Here is a 27,472-nt window from a genome sequence, read left to right as displayed (position 1 = left end):
ATGTAGACAGTTACTTATTTGTAACTTAAGCAACTTTATAATTATTTATGCTTTATATATTTTCACAAGATGTTACTCTACTCTACAGGGTGGGCTCTCTTTTACACTACCCCTCCCCCCCAAGATATTGAAGTTCTTTGATTTACACGTTTTTTCTGAAAGCAAAACGCCATCCAAAAATTCAACTATTTTTAAAGTATGTTTAGATTTGTGAAGTTTGGTCTGTGGTAGCGTCTTTGTCTTAAGTGGAAATAATTCTAAAACAATTACCTGGTAATCGAAATATTCTGAAGGAAGGGTAAACCCCAAACATGGTTAAAAATGTGTTCCCTTTTTTAATTTGATTTGTTGGACTGTAATATTGTGTATTTGTTCTTAACTTTCATTTTTGTTTCTGACAAGTCTGATGCCTCTCGGGTATCTGCATCTTTACCTGATAAAGAGAAATCCTCAAAATACTGCTGTATAAACCTTCCAGATGGCTCGTCCTGTAAAATGGTTGTTAAATCAGGATTCTCAGTCAAAGAGATGTTATCTGGGCTCTGTGAGAAACATGGCATTAACATAGCTGCAGTAGACCTATTTTTAGTTGGAGGAGACAAGGTACTGTATGTTCCTATGCTTTTTTTCAAAAACTCAGACTTCCTAATCAGTTTACATATATGGGATTATTGATTATTTAGAGGAATACTCTACCACTTTATATTCAGACTTCACATTGACAATAATGGGATTTATGTGTGTTGCTCAATGGAAGAATATTAGTGAGATCATTACTGGAATACTGTGTCCATTTCTGATACTACATTTTTAAAAGGATATTGAAAAAATGGAAAGGGTTCAGGAGAGAGCTACAAGATTTGAGGTCTGGAAAACATGCCTTAGAGGGAGGAGATTAAGAACTTCAGTCTGTTAAGTTTGTCTGAGAGAGGTTTAAGCAGTGACTTCATAACAACCTACAGTATCTACATGGAGAAGAAGTTTTTGATAGACAACTCTTTAATCTGACAGAAAAAGGCATAACAAGATCCAGTGATTGAAAGCTGAGGCTAGACAAATTCAGATCAGAAATAAGGTGTACTTTTTTTAACAGTGAGGGTATTTAACCATTGGAACAATGTATGAAGCGAGGTGATGGATTCTCCATCATTTGAAGTCTTTAAATCAGAACTGGATATCTTTGTACAAGAGATGCTATGGTTCAAAAAAGTTATGGGCTTGATGAAGATTTTGTCTAGTGTTATGCAAGAGATAAGACTAATGATCCCTTCTAGATTTAAAAACTGTGACTATGATCCTAATTTACTTGTCTTCCTTGTAAAATAATCTGTTCTTTTAAATCTTTCTGCCAACATTATTTTGTCGTATTTTCTGATGTATCATTCTGTTTGTTCAGCCCCTTATGTTTAAGTGCCCAGGCCTTGTATGAGATGCTGAGAGCTCTCAATACCCATTGACTTTAATGGAAGTAGGAAATTGCTAAGCACCTCACAGAATTGGCCCCTACGTCTTTTGGAACTAGCCAGAGAAAAAAAGAAACTAATCATGTTGCTTGCTGTAAATTAATACAATAATAGCCATACACACAAAGCTTAATAATAGTTCTGTCTCTCTTCCTGGGCTAATTTTAAAATGGCTTCTTTTGTTCTGCGCAGCTGTTACATATTGTTAAATGATATATAACAAGTGACATGTACCCAATTTAACATATTTTCTCTTCTTTTGTTCCAACCATATGCTCTATAGCCACTTGTATTGCATCAAGACAGTAGCATCTTGGATTCTCGGGATCTACGTTTAGAAAAGCGTACTTTATTTCGGTAAGAGAAAAAATATTATCTTTTTGTGACATTTTCCGCTCCAGCTAATGTAAATGCTCCAGAATGCATTCTGAGTTATATCTGTTCAATAAAATAAAGGTGAGTGTAACACAGAATAACATTTAGTATGCTTGTGGCACCTTAGAGACGAACAAATTTATTTGAGCATAAGCTTTCATGAGCTACAGCTCACTTCATCGGATGCATTCAGTGGAAAATACAGTGGGGAGATTTATATACACAGAGAACATGAAACAATGGGTGTTACCATACACACTGTAACGAGAGTGATCAGGTAAGGTGAGCTATTACTAGCAGGAGACCGGAGGGGGGACACCTGTATTTCCCATATATTTTTTAAAAATTATTTTAGAACATATTAATCTGTTTTTTTAGATTTATCTCAAAATGAAATAATACTTCATGCAAGCTATATATAAAAATGTTGAGCTAATAGATAGTTTTAAATTATCTGAAACTACTTAAGAACGGTCATCCTGGGTCAGACCAAAGGTCCATCTAGCCCAGTATCCTGTCTTCTGACAGTGGCCAATGCCAGGTGCCCTAGAGCGAATGAACAGAACAGGTAATCCTTGAGTGGTCCATTCCCTGTCACTCATTCCCAGCTTCTGGCAAACCGAAGCTAGGATCACCATCCCTGCCCATCCTGGCTAATAGCCCTTGATGGACCTATCCTTCATGAACTTATCTAGTTCTTTTTTGAACCCTGTTATAGTCTTGGCCTTCACAACATCCTCTAGCAAGGAGTTCCATAGGTTGACTGTGCGTTATGTGAAAAAATATTTCCTTTTGTTTGTTTTAAACCTGCTGTCTATTAATTTCATTTGATGACCCCTAGTTCTTGTGTTATGAGAAGGAGTAAATATCACTTCCTTATTTACTTTCTCCACACCAGTCATGATTTTATAGACCTCTATCATATCCCCCCCCTTAGTCATCTCTTTCCCAAGCTCAAAAATTCCCAGTCTTATTAATCACTCTTCATATGGAAGCCCTTCCATACCTCTAATCATTTTTGTTGCCCTTTTCTGAATCTTTTCTAATTCCAGTATATCTTTTTTGATATGGGGTGACCACATCTGCATGCAGTGTTCAAGATGTGAGCGTACCATGGATTTATATAGAGGCAATATAATATTTTCTGTCTTATCTATCTTTTTCTTAATGATTCCCAATGTTCTGTTTGCTTTTTTGACTGCCGCTGCACATTGAGTGGTTGTTTTCAGAGAACTATCCACAGTGACTCCAAGATCTCTTTCTTGAGTGGTAATAGCTAATTTAGACCCAATCATTTTTACCTCTGTCCATTCTGAAAACTAACCATTTATTCCTACCCTTTGTTTCCTAACTTTTAATCAGTTACTGATCCATAAGAGGACCTTCCCTCTTATCCAGTGGTGGGGAAACTACAGCCTGGGGGCCGCATCCAGCCCTCCAGACATTTTAATCCAGCCCTTGAGCTCCAGCAGGGGAGCAGGTTCTGGGGCTTGCTCTGCTCTGGTGCTCCAGCTGGGGAGCAGGGTCGGGGACTTGCCCCACTCTACACGGCTCCCAGAAGCAGTGGCATGTCCCCACTCCGGCTCCTGTGTGTCGGGGCAGCCAAGGGGTGCTGCACGCTGCCCCCACCCCAAGTGCCGCCCCCGCAGCTCCTATTGTCTGGGAACCGCAGCCAATGGGAACTGCAGGGACGGCGCCTGCAATCGGGGCAGTGTGCAGAGCTGCCTGGCTGCGCCTCTGCATAGACAATGGAGAGGTGACATGCCGCTGCTTCTGGGAGCTGCTTGAGGTAAGCACTGCCCAGAGCCTGCACCCCTGACCCCCTCTTTCCCCCCAACCTCCTTCCCCAGCCCTGATCCCCCTCCTGCCCTCCAAACTCCTCGGTCCCAGCCCGGAGCACCCTCCTGCACCCCCACCCCTTCATCCCCAGAGCCTGCAACCCCCAGCCGGAGCCCTCACAGCCCACCCCCGAAACCCAACCCCCAATTTCGTGAGCATTCATGGCCCGCAATACAATTTCCAAACCCAGAGGTGGCTCTCGGGCAAAAAGGTTTGCCCACCCCTGCTCTAACCCCATGTTCATGTACTTTGCTCAAGAGACTTTGGTGAGGGACCTTGTCAAAGGCTTTCTGAAAGTCTTAGCACATTAACTCCACTGGATAACAGTTGTCAAAGAATTCTAATAGATTGGTGAGGGATGATTTTCTTTTATAAAAGCCATTTTGACTCTTCCCCAACAAATTGTGTTAATCTGTGTGTCTCATCATTCTGATCTTTACTATAGTTTCAAGCAATTTTCCTGGTTCTGAAGTTAGGCTTACCGGCCTGTAATTGCCAGGATCGCATCTGGAGCCTTTTTTAAAAACTGGTGTCCTCCAGTCATCTGGATTAGACACTGATTTTAATGATATGTTACATACCATACTTAGTAGTTCTGCAGTTTTGTATTTGAATTCCTCTTGAGTGAATACCATCCGGTCTGGTGACTTATTACTGTTTAATGTATCCATTTGTTCCAAAACCTCCTCTATTGACATCTCAGTCTGGTATAGTTCCTCAGATTTGTCACCAAAAAAGAGTGTCTCAGATGTGGGAATCTCACTCACATCCTCTGCAATGACGACTGATGCAAAGAATTAATTTAACTTCTCTGCAATGGAGTACTTAAAACATACTTCCTTCAAAGATAAATATCCTCTGTTCATCGCTATCGTTGTTTCTGTTCTTACATGTGAAACTGGAGTGCTGCCTAGCAATCTTACATATTAAGTTTAGAATTAATCTTTATAGGAATCTATAACAAATCTCAGTCTCCAATAGTCAATTAATTTTTTTCTCAGATGTACAGGGGAAATACTGATGTTACAATCAAGCATAATAAGAAAATTGTTCCCCTTCAACCTGTCTGTCTATAACAGTTTTATATCTCTTTGATTGTAGTTCCATTTTTATTTACCATCCAGCTGAACACATGGTACCATGAGGAAGTACATATGTGGCTACAGTGGCCACTGTTTTCTAAGAATTCCGGCTTGATGGTGTGGTGCACATACAATGTTTAACATGGAGAAACTATATTGAAAATAAAGGAGAAGACTAATGGAATTAGAAATAGAAAAGGCATAATATATATTCCTTGGAACACACTAACTTAATAGTCTCCCCCTTAGTTTTTACATCCTTATAAACAGTCAACCTGTTATAAGTTAGGGGGAGGGATAGCTCAGTGGTTTGAGCATTGGCCTGCTAAACTCAGGGTTGTGAGTTCAATCCTTGAAGGGGCCATTTAGGGATCTAGGGTAAAAAAATTGGGGATGGGTCTTGCTTTGAGCAGGGGGTTGGACTAGATGACCTCCCGAGGTCCCTTCCAACCCTGGTATTTGATTCTATGAACCTATTTGTCCCATTCAGCATTGCTTGACCAAGTTATTTATTTAGCTTTATTGTACTTTCAGACCACATTTTTCAAGCTAGAAATACTTTAATTTCCTAGCAGACCTTTGGTATTTTAATTAATATTTTCTTTATTTTATCTATAAGTTACTTGTCTACTTTTGTAGGATTGATTTCTGTAGAAGGATACATCTTCATTAATTTACTGATTCTCGCTAAGACTCTGAGCAATCTTATTATTTGTGGTTTTGTTCAGTTTTCAAATTATTTTAGCTCTAAAATGGTTATACCATATGTTGCTACTCTTTCTCTAAAACAATTATTAGGTTTGGAGAGATTGCATAATTTCAACTGACGAAGTGGGTATTCACCCACGAAAGCTTACGCTCCAATACGTCTGTTAGTCTATAAGGTGCCACAGGACTCTTTGCCCCCTTTACAGATCCAGACTAACACGGCTACCCCTCTGATAGAATCATAGAATATCAGGGTTGGAAGGGACCTCAGGAGGTCATCTAGTCCAACCCCCTGCTCAAAAGCAGGACCCATCCCCAATTAAATCATCCCAGCCAAGGCTTTGTCAAGCCTGACCTTAAAAACTTCTAAGGAAGGAGATTCCACCACCTCCCTAGGCAACGCATTCCACCCTCCTAGTGAAAAAGTTTTTCCTAATATCCAACCTAAACCTCCCCCACTGCAACTTGAGACCATTACTCCTTGTCCTGTCCTCTTCCACCACTGAGAATAGTCTAGAACCATCCTCTCTGGAACCACCTCTCAGGTAGTTGAAAGCAGCTATCAAATCCCCCCTCATTCTTCTCTTCTGCAGACTAAACAATCCTCAGCCATTCCTCATAAGTCATGTGTTCCAGACCCCTAATCATTTTTGTTGCCCTTCGCTGGACTCTCTCCAATTTATCCATATCCTTCTTGTAGTGTGGGGCCCAAAACTGGACACAGTACTCCAGATGAGGCCTCACCAATGTCGAATAGAGGGGGACCATCACATCCCTCGATCTGCTCGCTATGCCCCTACTTATACATCCCAAAATGCCATTGGCCTTCTTGGCAACAAGGGCACACTGCTGACTCATATCCAGCTTCTCGTCCACTGTCACCCCTAGGTCCTTTTCCGCAGAACTGCTACCTAGCCATTCGGTCCCTAGTCTGTAGCTGTGCATTGGGTTCTTCCGTCCTAAGTGCAGGACCCTGCACTTATCCTTATTGAACCTCATCAGATTTCTTTTGGCCCAATCCTCCAATTTGTCAAGGTCCCTCTGTATCCTATCCCTGCCCTCCAGCGTATCTACCACTCCTCCCAGTTTAGTATCATCCGCAAATTTGCTGAGTGTGCAATCCACACCATCCTCCAGATCATTTATGAAGATATTGAACAAAACCGGCCCCAGGACCGACCCCTGTGGCACTCCACTTGACACCGGCTGCCAACTAGACATGGAGCCATTGATCACTACCCGTTGAGCCCGACAATCTAGCCAACTTTCTACCCACCTTATAGTGCATTCATCCAGCCCATACTTCTTTAACTTGCTGACAAGAATACTGTGGGAGACCGTGTCAAAAGCTTTGCTAAAGTCAAGATACAATACATCCACTGCTTTCCCTTCATCCACAGAACCAGTAATCTCATCATAGAAGGCGATTAGATTAATCAGGCATGACCTTCCCTTGGTGAATCCATACTGACTGTTCCTGATCACTTTCCTCTCATTTAAGTGCTTCAGGATTGATTCTTTGAGGACCTGCTCCATGATTTTTCCGGGGACTGAAGTGAGGCTGACTGGCCTGTAGTTCCCAGGATCCTCCTTCTTCCCTTTTTTAAAGATTGGCACTACATTAGCCTTTTTCCAGTCATCCGGGACTTCCCCCGTTCGCCACGAGTTTTGAAAGATAATGGCCAATGGCTCTGCAATCACAGCCGCCAGTTCCTTTAGCACTCTCGGATGCAACTCGTCCGGCCCCATGGACTTGTGCACGTCCAGCTTTTCTAAATAGTCCCTAACCACCTCTTTCTCCACAGAGGGCTGGCCATCTATTCCCCATGTTGTGATGCCCAGCATGTTGTGATAAGTTGTGATACTTAAAACTAAACTGAGACTTTATTCCAAATGTGGTTTTACTAAAGCATTATAAAATGATATAATTGATTCTGAACAGGAGTGTATTAATATTTATTTCAGGTTAACATTCTATCGGCTGTTCTTACTGCTGTTTCATACCAATCCTCTTATAGCAAAGTCATTATTCTCACAAAACAGTATCATCCTGAGTATAAATTTACTTTATCTGAAATAGTAATTTATACATTTCAGTTTGATAAATTGGGACGTTCATTAGACTTTGCTGTGGTTCAAATCCTTTTCCCATTGCCCAGCCTGACTAGCTGGGCTGGATGCCATGGACCTCCTTAGGAGAGGTGGGAAAACTATTTTTCTCCGTGTCACAGGGCAGCACAAGTTTCCTTCCCCTTGTCCCTGCACCCTGTGCTTGGGCTGGCAAAAGAAAGGGCCTCAGACGCCTCTTGTAGGTGCTTCACCTGTTTTCTTTTATTTACAATGGCTTTACAGTCCCAATTCCCCCAACACTGGTCCCCGCTTCGACCCCTCACTGGGTCTTCTGGCCTTTGAGGCTTGTGTCAGCCAGCAGGGACAGAGCCACAACCCTCCTATTCTCCTGCCTGGCTAGCCACCCCTCACTGAGCTCTTCCCTGGGTTTATATTTCTTCCCAATCATCCACCCAGCTGGTTCCACTTGTCTCAGCAGATTACACAGAGCCTGCCCTGACATAGCAGTCAGTAGAACAGGAACAGAGTTACTCCACAGCTGCTGTATCATAATGGTCCAAGTAGCCTTCAAGGAAAGAGGTAAAAGACTGGAGGCTCTGTGTAGCTACACTAGGAGTCACTACAGATGTATGTGGGCTCCTGACCTTTCCTCATTCTGTCTGCTGAAACAGCAATGATTCCACTGTGCTGAAGGTGCTCTGCGCTTGCAGAAGAGTGGGGAGGATTTTTGCTTATTAATGGAAGTACACTATATCCAAACTCACTTTATTTGGTTCCTAGATTAGATTACAAACATTTTCACTTTTGGTTTATTTGAATAGCAAACACTTATTGCAACATTTGATATGTTTCAGGCTGGATCTTGTTCCAATCAATAGATCAGTTGGTTTGAAGGCTAAACCCACTAAGCCAGTAACGGAAGTTTTACGGCCTGTGGTTGCAAAATATGGCTTAAATCTTAATGAACTTGTGGCAAAACTAGTAAGTATCTTTTGGTGTAAAACAGGGGTGGGGTGAACTACGGCCCAAGGCCTCATCCGGCCCTCTAGACTTTTTAATATGGCCCTTGAGCTCCTGCCAGGGAGCAGGATTGGGGGCTTGCCCCGCTCCATGCATCTCCTGGAAGCATCAGTGTGTCCTCCCTCTGGCTCCTACGCATAGGTTCAGCTGGGGGGCTTCACACGCTGCCCCACCCCAGGCGCGGCCCCCGCAGCTCCCATTCCCAGGAAACTCGGCCAATAGGAGCTGCAGGGATGGTGCCTGCGGATGGGGCAGCACTCAGAACTGCCTGGCCGCGCCTCTGCGTGGGAGCCAGAGGCGGGGGGATGTGTCACTACTTCTGGGAGCTGCTAGAAGTAAGTGCTGCCCAGAGCCTGCATCCCTGACCGCCTCCAGTGCCCCAATCCCCTGCCCCAGCCCTGATCCCCCTCCTGCCCTCCAAACCCCTCAGTCCCAGCCCAGAGCACCCTCCTGTGCCCCCAACCCCAGAGCCTGCACCCCCAGCTGGAACCATCACCCCCTCCCGCACCCCAACCCCCAATGTCGTGAGCATTCATGGCCTGCCATACAATTTCCATACCCAGATGTGGTCCTCGGGCCAAAAAGTTTGCCCACCCCAGGTGTAAAATCTGTAGTATTGCTTGTCTGGAAAAGAGTATAGAGTATTCCAAGAAATTTAGTATAGGCTCATCTTTATGCATGAAAATGTATTCTATAACTGCCTGTGTTTTGGGATGAGAATATGCAATAGTCATAGCCTTCATTCTTCAGATAGTTTGACTATGGCTTTGTCTGGGCCTGCTTTGTCTTGGCCTTCTGTGCCCCCCCCCCCAATTCCTGCTCCCTTTTAAGAGGCTTCATTTCAGACCAAAACATACCAACTGAGGAAGGCTGAACATAAGCCTCCTCCATAGTCCATTCTTTCCATTCCTCTGTCAGCCAGAAGGTGTCATTTGAGAGCAATTAAAACTGTTGCCCCTATTAACCTGGAAAGCACAGAAATCAGCTCCAGACTGTTGACAGCTTATAGGTCTACCGTTGGGTTGTCAGACTGGCCAGTCCATAATACGTTGCAGACAAATGACTCGTGTCCATTATGATCAAAGCAATTATGGACAGTGTTGGTTTGACAATTATAGGGAAGATAGCAGAGGATTCTTGGGGGTACGCTGAAGTATAACTGTATTAGCTAGTGTTCTATTTTAAATACCAAGTTGTAAATTCAAGTTGTTTTGAAAACCATTGTTTTTCTCTATTTTACACAAACTGTGATCTAACTTCAGAATGGTGATCAGGAACCACTAGATCTTGGTGTCCCTATATCTAATCTGGATGGTCAACGAGTTGTATTATATGAAAAAGAGCCAACAAAAGGAAGAGGTAAGAGGTTCTGAAAGTTTTTATGAAGTGCGTAACGAGCCTCATTAAGCCTGACTTTACATTCATAGAAAAAATAAATTTACATGAGGTAAATAGTGTTAGGATGAAGGATTTGATTTATAGGATAGAATGGGAAAACATTTTATAGGAATTAAAGGTAAATGTGTGACTTTTCATCTTATAGCAAATTTTGTAACTCTTAAAAAATATTTTTTCTCCTTAGTACCCTACAAGCACTTAGTTCATTAGAGAATGAAGTTCTCTCTTTTACCACAGGACAGGTACAACTTAGGGTATCAGCTACAACTGCTGGAGAGATGGATCATGTAAGGTGAGAAGACAGTGCAGTCTCCATCTCTATGCAATCCTTGGGCTCTGCAGAGACTGGCAAAAGAGTGCCAGTTGTGATTTTTGAGGTGGTGGATCTCTGTGAAATAGAAGCTGAACTAAGACTTAATTCACTTCAAATTGACCAGAGAACAGCAGTTAAATAATTATTTTTTGTCACTACTGACCTTCACTGGATTCAGAACAGGGGCCTGTAGATTAAAGGTTCCATGTACCATTAGTATCCCCCTTTATAGGTAAAAATCACGTGATTTTGTTAATGGATTTAGATTAGATTAAAATAAATGTTTAGAATGGTGGATCTCGAAGGGGAAATGAGTAAAATAAAGAGAGCTGTATTTGGCTGGGGGGAAGGGGAGTCAAATTTTATCACTTTGTTTGGGGACCAGAGTCATCTGTCCAATCATTTTGAAGAGAGACAGACCACAAAATGTAATTTACCTTAAAACTTCTATAACCCTATTGGTAGTGTTATATAGGAACTAGGCACAAATGACCCACTTCTTTCTACACCGCCAAGTTATTTTGGGCATTAAACATTCGTAAATCATCACAGAATCACCACAGTAGAAAGATGATCCTGGAGCAGCATAGAATCAACATAGGCATTCTCATGCCACATATGCTTCCTGATACACCAGGGAAAAAGAGGCATGATTAAAGAGAGAGTGCTTTGTCAGGATGAACCTACATCAAGCTGATCCTGAGCTGGTTTTGGCCCTTTGTGTCTGTTGCAGGCAGATGTAAATTAAAGCAGCCCTGAGCTTAATTTAACAGTGTATGGAGAAAAAATGGAGATTCCCAAAGGGCAGTTGATGCACAAAGCAGATCTGAAAGGATTTGGGGGTTTCTTAATGCATTTTTCTGCATCTCCTGTTTTTAAAAAAAGACTCAGTTTTCATCTAAACTGAACCCTGTGACTGCAGATCTAGTGAAATTATGTCATCACAGAAGTCAAGAAAATTGAAAGCTTAGGAACAGAGAGGAAGAGAGATTTTTACTCACTCATTGCTTTTCATGTATTTTGTTAACAGCTATTGTACTCAATATTGTGAAGAAAAGCTGTCTTCCCTTTAGTTTTTTGACCCCTGCCACATCTTTTCAGTAAAGGTGTAAAAACTCATAATACATATGATTTGAGCCCAGAAAATCCAGGAAAGACTAGGTTGTTTTCTGCTTGATTTAACTTAAAAATATTGGGGATGTCAAGTTTGATCTTCCCTGGTTTTACTAGAGCTTGTTCTGGGGGGCCCCATAGCAGGGTATTTTATGTGTCATTGTATTTTAAATGTTAATATTCTGCTGAAGTGATATGTTTATAATTATAGAAGACATTTTTATTTTAATGTTCACAGATAGACAAAAAGGCGCCCCAGTAAAACAAAGTACGGTTGTAACTTCTACTTCAAGAAATCAGTCATCTACAGTAAGTTTTTCTTAAATGATTTCTGCCACTCAGATTACCTTTTATTTTCTTCTCTCATCATAAAGTAGAAGCTTCAGGTATCTATGCTAAAAACAGTGTCCAGATTACCTAATTGAATTGGCTGCAGCTATAAATCATCCTATTCTTTCTGTCAGACTTCATCTGTGGGGGTTTAATCCTGCTTTTTCACCAGTGTGCAACCATGAATTGAGTAGCAGTGAGTGTTTTATGGCTTTTATATTCTTGGCTTTCTATATCAGCTGAGTGGATCATCTTTATCAAAACCCATTAACTTTCTTGGAAAGCCAAGGCAAGTGCTTGAGCCTACTACTTTCATGTAAATTTTGCTGTGCAAGCAATTTGCTCTTTGTAAATGGGATTTTTTCTTTTTTGGTGTGCAGTGTTAAATCTTTTTTGTAATGGTTAAGCTATAACATTTGTTGTATTTTTTAATCAGAGAGAGCTGTTTATAAAATATCCTTTTTATTCACTTAGAATCTATTACGCACATTTTGTGGTATATCCTAATTGTAAGAAGTACTTTAACTTTCCTTCTAATGCAGGGAGAGGGAAGAACTCTAGGAAAGTCTAATTCAATTAAAATAAAAGGCGAAAATGGAAAAAATGCTAGGGATGCTCGGCTATCAAAGAGAGAAGAATCTCTTGCAAAGATTGGGGGAAAAAAATATCAGAAAATTAATTTGGACGAAGCAGAGGGTATGTCAACTTTTTAAGTATATGTAATAACATTAGTGTTCAAGGAAAAATGATAATTCCAATTCATGACTGTGGAAATCATAAGGACTGTGCATTTATCACTGTATGACGAAAATAACAGGCAAGTTCCTTATATGCTTGTTGCTGTTAACTTTGAACTGCTAATTTATTGAAGTCTAGGATAAAATTTTCAAACATGCCTGCAGGTTCTTAAAGGTATGTAGGCACCTATCTCATCTTAAGATGCCTAACAGGATTTTCAAAAGGGCTGAGGTTACTAACTCCCAGAGAAATCAATGGGTGTTAGATGCCTAAGAACTTTTGAAAACACACTAGATGTCTATCTGCATCTTTAGGTGCCTAAACAACTTTTAAAGTCTGGACTTAGATCCCCTTTTCAAAAGTCTCATAGGCTCCTAAGGGCCTAAGTTACTTTTGAAAGGGAGACTTAGGCTCCTAAATCACTTTGGCACTTTTGACAATTTTATCCTTAGCCTATGATAGCCAGATTACCACTACTTGAAAAGGGGTGGTGGTGGTTGTGTGGGGTGGTGGACAAGAACAGAAAGATTACTTTTCATTCAGTAAATGTTCTGTAAAGGTGGCTAGAAATGGTACAAGAGACAAGGCTGTGCCATAACTGGTCATTTTGCATTTTCTGAGCCAAATTCTTCCCTAAATTACATCTTTGAGAGACGATCACTTCATGGGGATTTCACTGATGACAGCAGAATTTGCCTTTCCGTGTATGTTTTCTGATGTGAAAAAATGAGAGATAATAAAGGTCACAGGGAGGTGAAGGAATAAGATCATTTTAAGGGTCGATATCTTTATATATTACTCCCTCCCACCCACCAATCTCAAGGATTATTTGAAACAGTTTCCTATCCCACTAGCTTCAAAATAAAATGTGAAAATCAGAACACATATGCTAGCTAGGGCAAAAATTTAAATTTCATCATTATTACCACCTGATGTTCAAACAAAGGGCCCGATCCTGCAAAAAGCTGCACACAAATTACTTTATATAAGTGAATAACTGTCTGTAGGTTTGTACACAAGGAAGTACTGTAGCTGAAACCATTGTTGTGAATGGCTGTTAGTTTCTGAATGTTGCTGCAAAACATGTTAATGTCGTTTTGATTGATTTATTTCTGTTTGCTACTTGAGTAGCTTGTTTTACCCATTCTTATAAATTCATTTTCTTATTGAGGCCAAGTGAAATATTAACATAATTTGAAGACCTCAGAATCTGAGTCTTTCATATTTTATTTTGATTTTGTGAAATTGATCCAAGTTTGGGAAAGACCTATTGAATATTATAGAACATTTTTTAATGAAAAATCTTTATGAAATTTGAAAATTCAGGAAGAATCAGCTTTTGTCCAAAACACACACATTTCTGAAATATTTTATGTTTTGATGTGCATACTGCCATTTTGCAAAACTTTGCAAAAATTATATTTTGGGGCTACAAAATGCTTTAGGTTCAAACTCCATGTATTTTCTAACATTTTGCAAACCTATTGAAAATTATTTTCACACAACACTCCTACTGATTCTGCCAAACCACCCAAAAGTAGTGTTAGAAAGTTGTAAGTAAAGTAAGTTCTAGGAGTGTAACATCTGACTTCATATTATGTCAAAAAAACATTGTTGCTAAAACTAAACATTTTGGTTTTGCAGTGAAATTTGTTGATTTTTTTTATTTGGACAATCAGTGTAAACTGGGTTGAAACCACAAAACTGATTTCATGTGGGTCCTAAAATGAGTTTGAACTTTAATCTCCAGAAATGTAAAGATAGAATAGCTCCTGGAGCTTGATCCAGGGTGTAATCCTGCCCTTCTTCCTGAGTAAGGGGAATGTGAGAAGTTCCCATTTTAGCAATGTTGAAGCAGTTGGGTGATTGGTACCAAAGGGTTAAGTTATCATTGGGAGTTAAGTTATTTCATTTTTGGGAGCGGTATCCTTCTTGGCTCAAGGTCTAAAATTTCTGGTTGCTAAGCTTTGAGGCTTTCCAGAACAAAATAATGAATTATCCTAAATGTGTATCAGTTACACATATATAAATTATATTAAATCACAAAACAACATTATGATAAAACTAAGATTTTTCTCTTAAATCTACTCCATCAATGAGATTCAAAGTTTTGGCTAAAAGTTCCAGATTGACACATTATTATTAAACTGAAAAAAAAAAGTCTTGTAAGAGGATTGTCTACATTCTGGACCAATAAGCTTTCAGAGAGCTGACTATTTTTAAATTGAGGTGTGCAAAGAAGCATTTAGAATATACAAATGTGCATCTTAATCTTACAATCCGTTAAATTTCAGTAGGACCAAAGCTTTGTTATGTAATAAGAATTAAAAACACATAAAGATTCATTTTTAATGCGTAAAATAAAAAATTTGTTTAGGACGCAGACTTGGTATGCAGAATTTTAGCCCAGAGTGAAATGCAGCTGTTCTAAATTGCAAAACTGCTTACAGAAGCAATCTTGATTATCTTAATTATAATGCTGCTAGTGAACATTGCTGCAATTGAAAAAGTTCCTAATTAATATAAAATCTAATTTCAAGGCAGCATTGAAAATAACTGAAGGTATTCATTGAGAATAAATATGCTAATGGTTGACATTTTAATGGCTTTCATTTTCTGACAAAAATTTGTCAATTTTGGGTTTTCTTCTAAATAGAGTTTTTTGAACTCATATCCAAAGCTCAAAGTAACAGAGCAGATGACCAACGTGGGCTGCTAAGGAAAGAAGACCTTGTTCTACCTGATTTTCTTTGTTTACCTCCCAGTGGACAAGAACCACCCTCATCTACACCAGTGAGCTCTAAAGGTCTCAGCAAGAGAATTGCAAAAAATGATGGCAAGGATAAATGTGCACAGCCAAGTGGAAAACGGGAGTCTATGCAAAACTGTAATGAAAATTCAATTAAGAAAACAGGGCATTCAGAAAATAAACATAAGTCTGCTTTGACAACGCTCAACAGTCAGAAGACTTACGATGTTCCTTTTAGTGCCCCATTGTCTCCAATTGCACATGTACAGGAAAACAATACAACAATATGGAAAAGGCAATCAAGAGAATTACAGGCTGAAGGCATACAGACTATAGATGATGAAAATGTAGCAGACTTGACTCTTGTGGCTGAAGGAGATATTAGTAGCCCTAACAGCACCTTACTGCCGCCGCCACCAACACCACGATCAGATATCAGTAAACTCACAGAAGCCAACTATCCACCACCAACTCCACTGGCAGGTAATCAGGAAAATTCTGGATATCAAAGATCCAATTCAGGTATTTCTAGTTTTTAATAGTCTTTCCTTTTATGTAAAATTATCTTCCCTTTATATTGTTTATCACTACAACAAACAAACAAAACTATCTCTGCACATTACATTTTAATTTTAAATAAGTTTTATTCCTTTATTCACTGTTAAGTTACATTTCTGGTTGCCTTTAAAACATATTTTTGTCTGGACTGAGTACGTGTGTGCTAAACAAAATGAAAGGCTGCAAGTGACCTTTCAGTGTGAGACTTTAATGCACACATTAAAAAACAAACACAATATTTGCTATAATTAAAACAACGAGGCGTCTGGTGGCAGCTTAAAGACTAACAGATTTATTTGGGCATAAGCTTTCGTGGGTAAAAAACCACTTCTTCAGATGCACGGTGGTGGTTTTTTATCCATCTTCAGATGCAGGAAGTGGTTATTTTACCCACGAAAGCTTATGCCCAAATAAATCTTGTTAGTCTTTAAGGTGCCACCAGACTCCTCATTGTTTTTGTGGATACAGACTAACATGGCTACTCCTCTGATGCTATAATTAAGTAATTTATGGTTTAATCTCATACATCACACAATACTTAAATAGAAATATCTGACCTGCTTACCAGTGACTCAGTAACATTTTCTGAACCATTAGTAACAATGAGATTAAATCATTAGGGTTTTTAGTATCACAAGTTTAATGATTTCCTCCCCCCCACACACACTATTTTTTAAAAAAAAAAAACATTTGGCAGTTCCGGTGTTGTAGGAAGAACTCTAAATATATGTTGAAAATTGCAGCACTGTTTACAGTAAAACAGAAACAGGATAAATCTTGAATATTTTTAATCTTTAATAAACTATATTTTTATCTAAAAATATAACCCTTACACTGTTTCTCTTTTCTCCTTTGGTACCCAAAGCAATAGATTGCATTAAAATATAATTCCCAAAGTTTTCATATTTGAAACAGCTTATTATAGCAGACCATTTTTAAGAAAATGGAGGACATTAGAATGTAAGTTTCAGCAGTATCACGGATCAGTATTATTCCTCATAAACATGAACTCATAATAATTGCTATTACCAGAAACAAGAAGTGATAGATAATGAGTGTTGTGGCATTTACATTTTACAGTCATTGTACTGTACTCTTTAATGAAAAATATAAGAAAAGGTTTCTGTGCTAAAGTTATTTTTGATGTTTCAGTGCCATGATTTGTTTCACATTTCTTTGTGATGTGAAAATATACATTTGAATTATTTATCTTTTTACAGAGAGTATTTGATCCTGTTTCTTATCTGTACTGCCAATGATTTGTAAATATTTCTTTGATTGTTACATGCTTACAAATGGCAATGTGAACTATTGCATCCTGCTGCTCTTAACAAAACAAAACAAGCTCTATCTTAACAGTAGTTGCAAAATGTTCTATAAATGCTACCAGTTTAATTCTTTAAATTAGATTTTAAACAGACTTGTAATCCAGATGCCTCCATAGGAGAACACACAAAGTGTATTTAAGACATGTTTATGTACATATTTATATATCTGTGTCAATGTCCTTTTGATGAGTGTACAAGATGGAATTCAATTTGCATCCTTTTCAATGGAAGCTGATATAAGAACATTTGCACTTAAAAACATTATGAACTTACAATATTTTAATGCATGCCATACCTTTCTGTGTAACTGCTGTACTTTCACTTTTCTTACTTTCTAATTTCACTTTGTAGAGATCTTTATGTAGTTTTCACATGTATTTTGTATCTTTGTTCTTTCAGGAGTAATAAATTCTATACCTACTTATACAAGACTGGTTTAAGCTTTGATTTTCTTCATTATTTTAAAAATATTCTGTCTTTGTAGAAACTTACAGGCCTAATTTAACAGATTGAATGCAATTAAAATGTAAATATTACATTAACCTTACTATATTTTAAATGTCCTAATATTGGTTCATCTATTTAACATAGTGGTATCGGTTCAGATCTTGTAACATACATATTAATAGGTATCAACTAACAAAATTACAATGAGACAAACTTGATAGTAGAGAAATTATGAGGAGAAAATTTAATATCCTAAATACAGGCCCTTTAAATAGGGCCAGATGTTGCATTTAGATTCTGGCAGCTCCCATTGAAATCAGTGGCAGCTGCAGGCACACACCTACGGACAGATAAGAAAGCAGATTGGCCTGTAGTACTTATACAGTGTGGGTAGTATGTCTATTACAATTAATGTAAACCATGTTGTAATTTGAAAAACAAAGTATTTAAATCTTAGAAATCTTTACTTCTCGGATTCCTTGTTACCTCCTGTCACATACAAAGTGTATTTTGATTCTTTGAGTAAGAACAACGACGACTTTGAATAATAGTAACAACATTGAATTCTCTGAAAAGAGATTATTTTCTGTCTTTGGATTCATGGGCTAAATCCTGTACTCAATCATTTCTTTTTCTTACTCTGTAAGAGTCACCAATTTTTCACTGGTCTCTGAAGTGAATTGGTATTCTCAGTTCAGTTGTAAGTGAAGCCACCAACATAATGGCCCCTTCATTTGGCAGTCTCAGCTATTGAGACTGACCTACCCTTGTCACTTCTAGAGATGGCCTCTCCACAGCAGGATTGCAAAGCCTGTTGGAGCACCTTATCTTTTAACCTTTTTTGCTGACTGAGGCCTCCATTTTTCCCAATGTATCAGTATATTAACTTACAGCTGTTGGTCTCTGTGAAAGAAAACAAAGCCCTTTTTAACCCCTTGCTGCAATTCCCTGTTTGAAGGCAGAGACAGACTTTTTTGACAACAGATAACTAATAATCTCCCTGTGGAATTACACCAGAATGTAATGATTTTCATTTTTATTCTGAGGACAAGTGATCATGTACTTTACCTTTGTGTCACAGACACCATTGAGGGCTTTTGCCATAATTAAATATGATAGCTTTATACAATTAAATGAAAGCCCTATAAAAATGTGAAATGTAATTTTCATCTCAAAGGTCCCAAAGCACATAATAAAATAATGTGCACACTATAGACCAGTATGGGGATCATTTCATCCCCACTGAAAGGCAGCCATGTATCGGTGTCTAATAGCTTACAGTCCTACTCCCAACAGCGTAGGACTGTTTCCAGATGAAACTACAGAAGTAATTTGAGGCATACAGAATGCAATTAGCTAGGGCATCAAGGTAAACCCCACTAAGAAAAGTGCCATCGTATATTGAATTATCACAGTGGAAGATCCTCTGTTTTAAGTCACATCTGAAATATGGTCTCTCCAGCAACATATTGGTTCAGTACAGACTCAGAGACTAGAAGACCATCTACAAAATCACCAGTATTAAAGGCCACACCTTGAAGCTACCGTTTTTCTGACGAAAAAGAATTGGATTCTGGTGCCATTCAACACCACTAAGTAATTAGTTATAGGAATTGTGCCACACAATTTATGTGCTCCTTCTGCTCACAAGGTTTGTAGTTAATGTAAAATATTTGGAGTAGATCATTGGCTGGTGTAAATCACCACATCAGATTTAAGTAAATGGAACTACTCCTATTTACTCTAGCTGCATTCCATCTCTGGTCCTCCCTCCCTAACCTCAGAGATGGAATGCACTAGTTCCCAGTCCTGGCTGGTTTTGGAGTCAGCAAGGTAGTTTAAATTTTGCTCTGTTTTACCATATAGCATTGCAGAAGGTCGTGACTATGCCAACAAGCCCTAAAATATTTTATTTACTTCCTCAAAGTATTATATCCTGAGCATTATACCATGTGTTTGGTGGGTAGATCCTTTTCTAAAATGTCCAAAGTATGTTCAGTTACCTTGAGCATGTCTGCACTTGGTCAAATATTGACTCCTGGGGGAATTCTGTGCCAAAAAATTAAAAACTGTGCACAATATTTTAAAATTCTCAAAAAGTCTGCATATTTTATTTGTTAAAATAACACAATATACAGTAATCACTCCAGTTTAAATTATTGTGATAATTTATTTCAAAATACCTGTCAACACATATGTCAACAATACAGACAACAGGAAAAAAAACCCCACAGGAGTAGAGAGTTAAAGAAACCCCTACAGCAACCCAGTTCCAGCTGGAGGGAGCTGTGTGGGGCCCCCAGAGCCCAGACACATGAACTCCCATCCCTCTAGAGCGCAGCTGCAGGGCACCCCCTGGCCCAGACACCTACACCCCTTTTCCCCCAGAGCCCAGCCATAGGGCACCCCCCCAGCCCAGACACCCACACACCGCTCCCACCAGAGCCAAGCCATGGGGCACCCCCAGACACCAGCACCCACCTCTCCACAGAGCCCAGCCATGGGGCAGCCCCCAGCCCAGACACCAGCACCCCCAGAGCCTTTACACCCCTCCTACTTCTTTACTGTCTCACCGGGGGACATGGTGTGTTGCGGCCCTGCCCTTCCTCACCCTTTGCCAGAGCTAGCTGGGTGTCCCAGGCCATCTCCCGTCCCTGGGAGAATGAGGATCAAAGAGCATGCAGCCTCCAGCCTAGCCAGGCTGGGCGCTCAACTCACTGCAAGCTGGCCACTGCAGAGTCCAGTGGCCCTAGTGGTGGCCAGAAATTCTTCAGAGAAAACAGGGAATTTTGCAAAATTCTACATTCCACAGTGGTGCAGAATTCCCCCAATAAAATATTTCATGAGTCTTAAAGAAACTACCTGAGAAAATCCAAGTACCTTGCTTAGATTTGCTTCTCAGTTCAAGGTATGGTTCATACAAAAGAGCAATAAATCCACTGAAGTACTGTGCACTCTGCATAAATGCATACACCTTTTCATGGTAGGATTTTTTACAATCAGCATGAGTGAATAGTAACAATATATAGACTCTAAACGAAAGGGAGGGAATGATGAAAGAAACCAGAAGATGAGGTTATCTAAGGAATTGCCTGTTCATTAACTCTTTGGAAACTGCAAACATGAGCACATGTCCTCCTAAGCATTCAGACTTCCAAACTTTTGCTTTTTGTTTGTTTATAATCCTATGTAAGAGCCCAGCTGTGCAATCTGTACTCACCTTGGTGAGCCTTTTTAGTTACAGCTGAGCTCCAGTGTAGTTGTAGATGTTTTAATTATCCATAGAAGTATAACAATAATACTTAGTTCTTACACAGAGCTTTTCATTGGTAGATCTTAAAGTACTTCCAGTTCTTTTTTAATCCTTCTAAATTTTTGTAGACAGCTCTTCAACTTGTAGAAATTGTTGCATTTGAAATCAATGGAGCTAGGACAATTTACACCAGCTGAGCATCTGGTCCTTGGCTGTAATGCTATCAGATGGCAATTCCACAGGCTAACTGTGCTGCATAACAAAGTATTGACTTATATCAGTGTTCACTTAGCTGACTTTCAATTTCATTGATTATCCCATTCCTATAATATAAGAGAGTAAATAGGACCACACAGTTTACCCTCTCCATGTCATTCATTATTTTTATACCTTAATTGTGTTTGCTGTTTATCTCCTCTATTTTTATCCTTGCAAAAAATGAAGTTTAAGGCGTTTTGTACAATACTGATTGCTTAGATATGATGGTAAAGGGCACTAAAGAAAAATTTTAAATGTCTTTAATGAGAACAACACAGTACTTCCTCACAGTGATATGATGCTTCATTAATTTATATAACAAAATATTAATAATAATATCACATTTTTATATTCCTGGACAGAAGTTGGTGTATAAGTGCAAACTATTCGTTGTTCTTGCTCGTTGTTGTTAGTATAATCTGGCATTGCAGAGAATACCATTTTTAAAAGGACATGAAAGTAGAGCCAGAGATCTGTTCTTATGGATAGAATAAAGAGAAGTAAGAGAAATATTTCATTGCCTCATATAGAACAAACGTTCTGGAGTAGGAGTACAGTATTTATTCACCCATGCCACGCAAACAGTAGTTCAGATCAAGCTGATGCTTTGTTTGACATATTACCACATAAACACAATAATATATCTGATATGGCCCCATTAAAGGGTAGCTATAATTTAGCAGGCTGACATACCAGAAGAAGCTTCCTGCCTTTCCTCTGCTATTACTCAGTTGGTTTATCTAGAATTTCATCTAGTTCCCTGGGAAGTAAAAAAAGCTAACATTTCCGGTTTGAGGCATCCCTCTTCACTTTATCTAAAGCAGTGGAATATTATTGCATTATTTGGAATGTAGTTTAATTTTATAGAAACCTCTCTGTACAGAAGTTTTCTCAAGGATTCTCTGCAACAGCATGAAATTTGCTTTCATTTGCATCCTAGGCAATTTTACACATCTTCATATCAAAGTGATCTTAATTAGTATGTTTATTAATAATTATGGTACCCAGATCTTATGGTACCCGGAAGTGTACTAGGTGTGTTACAGAATAAATATAAAGACATTAATTGAGATTTTCAAAGTCAGCTATGGAATTTGCCATACAACTCCCATGGGTTATATTATATCCCCATGGGAGTTGTGTGGTTAAATCCCCTACTTGCCTGTGGGAAAATATATCATCATAGAAAACATGTTAACTGACATGTTTTAACTAACATGATGTTAAACATGACAACCTCTGGATCTTAAAGGAGAGTGTCAGGGAACGCTGCTTGTTAGGGGGCTTATTCCTTCACTCACTTACTTCCCCAGTCCTTCTCGCATGAACAGAGAACAACAATACCCGAAGTCTAAAGGTGCAAACAATTAGATGTTTATTGGGGTGAACTTCCAGCAAGCATGATTCCAGTTTCCTTCCTTAGTGTCCCCCTTCCCAGCTCTGACACCACAGAGCCTTACCTGTGTCTCTGTTTCCATTCCTGCCCTGAGCAAAACATGATTCCAATTTCCCCACCCCTGTTCCCATTCCCCCCCCACACACACACTCACTTCCTGATTGACTGCAGACTATTTAGTAAAACTTGAGTTCTGCTTAGTAGCTCACGAAAGCTTATGCTCTAATAAATTGGTTAGTCTCTAAGGTGCCACAAGTACTCCTTTTCTTTTTGCGAAGACAGACTAACACGGCTGTTACTCTGAAACCTGTCAATCATTTTACTGAAATTTAACTAACCAATCCTAACATATTGTAACATGATTATTTAACCAATTATATCCCACCACCTTAATTAGTTTACACCCAGCAAAATTAATTATACAGCAGACAGAAGCAATCACAGAACCAGACAGAGATTATGCAGCCAAACAATAGGGAAATGGGGACTACAGTGATAGAACAAACACAGAAATGAGGATTTCACATCCCAGCTATTGATAAGTGAGTTCTCGCCAGACAGGATGCTATCAAACTAAGTTTCCTTTTACATCTTCTAGGCACTTCCCTTTCTCTGGAGGCGATAGGCATTATCAGGACAGGATTGTATTCCTAACAGCCGAATAGCACCTTATTTCAATGTGACTAGGTTGGAATGTGAGGACGCGACCGTTCGCTTCCCAGGTTATGGCTGCCTCTGCTGCTTAGCCAAAGGCCTTAGCCTAAGAACAGGGCCTCAGACTGTCACAGTAAGAGAAGGCTCTTACACTGGCAGACAGTGATTTTGATTCTTTTATACCTCTATAACTAGCCAAGTGATAAGAATACACCTAAATTCTTAGAGTATAGGCCTTTACAGACAGGCCTGAATATCTATAGCCTAACTCTGCTCCCCCTCCTCTACTAAAAGTATAGGGAGTGTTCCCCCTCCTCATGTTTCAAACTGCTTTAACCCCTGCTTAGCAGTTTGTGTAGACAGGAAAAAGTCATGCTGAAAAATGGCAAAGAGTCCTGTGGCACCTTATAGACTAACAGATGTATTGGAGCATAAGCTTTCATGGGTTAATACCCACTTCGTCGGATGCATGTAGTGGAAATGATGTTGAAAAATGTGTTTTCTGCTTGAGGTTAAACTGAGAGCTCCACTCTAGGGTTAATGACAACCAGCTATCATATTCTTAAACATGATTGCTCTTACAGAATCATACTAATGTAGGGCTGCAAGGAACCTTGAGAGACAATGTAGTTTATCCCCCTGCAAAGAGGCAGGACCAAGTATGCATAGACCATCCCTGACATGTGTTTGTCTAACCTGTTCTTAAAAATCTCCAGTGACAGGGATTCTACAACCTCCCTCGGTAACCTATTCTAGTGCTTAACTATCCTTATAGTTAGAAATATCTAACCTAAATGTTCGTTGCTTCAGATTAAGCCAATTACTTCTTGCTTTACTTCAGTGGACTTTTGAGAACAGCTGAAGACAGCCTTCTTTATTAACAGTCTTCAAATACATTAAGGGCTGTATCAGGTCCTCCCTCAGTCTTCTTTTCTCAAGACTAATAAACGTACTCATTTTTTTAACTTTTCCTTATAGGTCAGATTTCTAAACCATTTATCATTTTGATTGCTCTCCTCTGGATTCTTTCCAGTTTCTCCACGTCTTTCTTGAAGTGTAGCACTCAAAACTTGAGCTAGTACTCCAGCTGAAGCCTAACCAGTGATATGTAAAGCAGAACAATTACCTCCCATGTCTTACATCTAACACTCCTGTTCATACACCGCAGAATATTAGACTTTTTTGTAACTGCATCACATTGTTGACTCTGATTCAAATTGTGACCCGCTATAAACCCCAGATTTGTTTCAGTAGTACTACTACCTAGGCCAGTGGTCCCCAAACTTTTCAGGGTTGAGTCTGCCTTACCCTGTCCTCCTTCTCCCCCCTCCACCCCCCCGCCCCGGGGCCCAGAGTGGAGCTGCAGCTCCAGGGAGGGGAAGAACATGGACAGGAGTAAGGGGGCCAAGGCTGGGGGCAGGGGCAGGGCGGGGACTTCGGTGTGAGGCCGGCACCTCGGGCCAGGGCAGGAGCAGAGAGCTAGGTGTTGTGGGGGCTGGCCTGAGCCCCAGCTGTGCCCCTCACCCCAAGTATTCCTCCATGCCCTCCACAAGGGGTGCACGCCCCACAGTTTGGGGACCTCTGACCCAGTAATTTCCCGTTTTGTAGTTGTGCATTTAATTTTTTTCCCTAAGTGTAGTACTTTGCACTTATCTTTACTGAATTTCATCTTGTTGATTTCAGACCAATTCTCCAGTTTATCAAGGTTGTTTTGAAGCCTAATCCTATCCTCCAAAGTGTTTACAATCCCTTCCAGCTTGGTGTCATCTGAAAATGTTACAAGGATACTCTCCACTCCACTATCCAAGTTATTAACGAAAATATTGAAATAGTACTGGACCCAGGACAGACCCCTGCAGGACCCCACTAGATACATCCTCCCAGTTTGAAAGCAACTAATCTTTGAGTGTGGTTTTCAGCCTGTTGAGCGGCTAAATTATGGTTATTCCTTCTAAGCCATATTTTCCAACTTTACTTATAAGTGTGTCAGGTGGTACTGTGTCAAAAGTTTTACTAAAATCAAGATATACCACAGCTATTGCTTCCCCCATCATTCACTAGGCCATGTGGGGGAGGGATAGCTCAGCGGTTTGAGCATTAGCCTGCTAAACCCAGGTTTGTGAGTTCAATCCTTGAGGGGGCCATTTAGGGATCTAGGGCAAAAATTGGCGATTGGTCCTGCTTTGAGGAGGGGAGTTGGACTAGATGATCTCCTGAGGTCCCTTCCAACCCTGATATTCTATGATTCCATGATTATCCCTGTCAAAGAAGGAAATTAGATTGGTTTGGTATGATTTGCACTTGACCAATCCATGTTGGCTATTATCCTCTATGGGCTTAGAAATTGATTGTTAAATAATTTGTTCCCGTATTTTCCAGGTATTGAAGTTATGCAGACTGATCTATGATTTCTTTTTGTTCACCCTTTTAAGGATATGTACTGTGTTTACACTTCTCCAGCCCTCTGAGACCTCACCCATCCTTTGTGAGTTCTGAAAGATAATTGCTAATGGCTTGGAGATTGCTTCATCTAGCTCCTTAAGTACCCTTCCCTGAATTTTGTCAGGCCCTGCTGATTTGAATACATCTAACTTATCTAAATGTCTTTAACCTGTTCCTTCCCTGCTCTCCCTCTTGTTGTTAATATTAATTGTGCTATGCATCTAGACACAATTAACCTTTCTAGTGAAGACTGAAACAAAATAGGTATTACAGTCCTCAGTCTTCTTGATGTCATTCATAGGTCTCCTTCCCTACTAAATAGTAGGTGTGCACTTTTCTTTGTCTTTCTCTTGCTCCTCGTGTATTTGTAGACCCTCTTCTTTTTGCTTTTTATATCCCTTTCTAGGTGTAACTCATTTTGTGCCTTACCCTTTCCAATGGTGTCTCCGCATGCTTGTGCTATTCTTTTGTACCCGTCCTTAGCAATTTGTCCATGTTTCCACATTTTGTAGGATTCATTTTTGATTTTCAGGTCATTAAAGAGCTCTTGATGCAGCCATATTGGTGTCTTTCTTACATTTCTTTCCTGTCTTTCCTTCATATCAGGATGGTTGATTGTTTTGCCTTTAATATTGTCTCTCTGAAAAACTGCCAGCTCTCCTGAACAATCTTTTTCCTTAGATGTTTTTCCTATGGGACCTTGCATTCCAGTTCTCTGAGTTTGTTAAAGTTTGCTTTTTTGACGTCCATTCTCCTTATTCTGATTCCATCACTCCTTTCTTCCCTTAGAATAATGAAATCTATCATTTCATGGTCACTTTCAAGTTGCCTTTCACCTTCAGATTCACATGTAAAACAACCTTCCTCCACCTTCTGAAATGAAATATTGTTCCCAACACATTCCAAGAACATATTGAAGATTTTGTGTTTTCCATATTATTTTTCCAACAGGTATCTGGGTAATTAAAGTTCTCACTTTGGGCAAAATCATGTTTATTATATAGTTAAAACGTATTTGCTAACATGACACGCTTTCTAAGTGTATGCATACCTTTGAAAATCTCAGCCTGAGTGCTCAGCCCAAAGCACCGATTTTGGGCACTGTACAAAATATGTGAGAGACCTACCAGCATGGATGGGGAAGACTTGGGATAGGGGAGCACCAGGGATATAATGATAAGATTGCATGATTAATGCCAGAGAATGGACCCAAGCTGTAACAATTCCTCTCAATTGTGGATACTGTTCTCAGCCCTTAAACTTTTATTTTAAGAAATCAGACACAATCAAGGATTGTCAAAAACAACGAGGAGTCCGGTGGCAAAAATTGTCAAGCATTGTTCAAACAAGGTGTGTTCCCCCCCATTAACAAACTAGGCTATTTCTCATCCTACTATATGCTACATTGGGTCTTACACTGAAATCTAGCAGTCCATAATTGGCAGCTTTCAGCTTAATAGAATGAATTGCAACTTCTGGGAACAGATGAATCTCGAGCTGAGTAAAAATAATATTTCAATAAGGTGATAAAATGAAGAAATGTGGTCCTCCCATTTTGTTCCATTATTTTTTCCTCCTCTGGCTGATGCTGGAAATGTTGCATCCTTCCTCTTTGGGTTTGCCCCTGCTGGTGTTAAAATTTTTGGGGAGTCAGTAGAGATTCATCCTGGACAATAATTTGTTCTATTAAGGCATCATTTACTGTATGCTCATTTTTGTATACATTGGATAATGCTAATTACAATTTCTAAACTAAGAAAGGTACAGACTAAATTATGGCAAAATTCACCTGAGTAGGTACCAAACTGGCATTTTTTCCCCGTCCTTATTGGTACATACATAAATCTCCCAGTGGAATAGTAGAATACCCTGGTTGACTACTTGCCGTGAGGACCTGAGAGAAGAGTTTGCCCAGTGTAATTTAAAGACTGTAACTGT

The 27,472-nt window shown here is 39.6% G+C and overlaps 1 protein-coding gene across 2 annotated transcripts in view; it reads left to right on the top strand.

The window, feature by feature from the left end:
• RGS12 (regulator of G protein signaling 12) overlaps nt 1-27,472 on the top strand; it is a 174,295-nt gene that overhangs the window by 146,229 nt on the left and 594 nt on the right. For both annotated transcript variants that reach the window (XM_084625993.1, XM_084625992.1), the window contains 7 exons: nt 403-603; nt 1,747-1,820; nt 8,392-8,518; nt 9,820-9,916; nt 11,620-11,690; nt 12,254-12,407; nt 15,106-15,720. In XM_084625993.1, coding sequence (XP_084482119.1) covers nt 403-603; nt 1,747-1,820; nt 8,392-8,518; nt 9,820-9,916; nt 11,620-11,690; nt 12,254-12,407; nt 15,106-15,720 — 1,339 coding nt within the window. The remainder of the gene's footprint in view (nt 1-402; nt 604-1,746; nt 1,821-8,391; nt 8,519-9,819; nt 9,917-11,619; nt 11,691-12,253; nt 12,408-15,105; nt 15,721-27,472) is intronic.

The sequence above is a fragment of the Lepidochelys olivacea genome, assembly GCF_965140295.1.
Source record: "Lepidochelys olivacea isolate rLepOli2 genome assembly, chromosome: 4".
Taxonomy (NCBI): Eukaryota; Metazoa; Chordata; order Testudines; family Cheloniidae; genus Lepidochelys; species Lepidochelys olivacea.
Note: the sequence above shows the minus strand (reverse complement) of the source record. Positions and strands in the feature narration are given on the sequence as shown.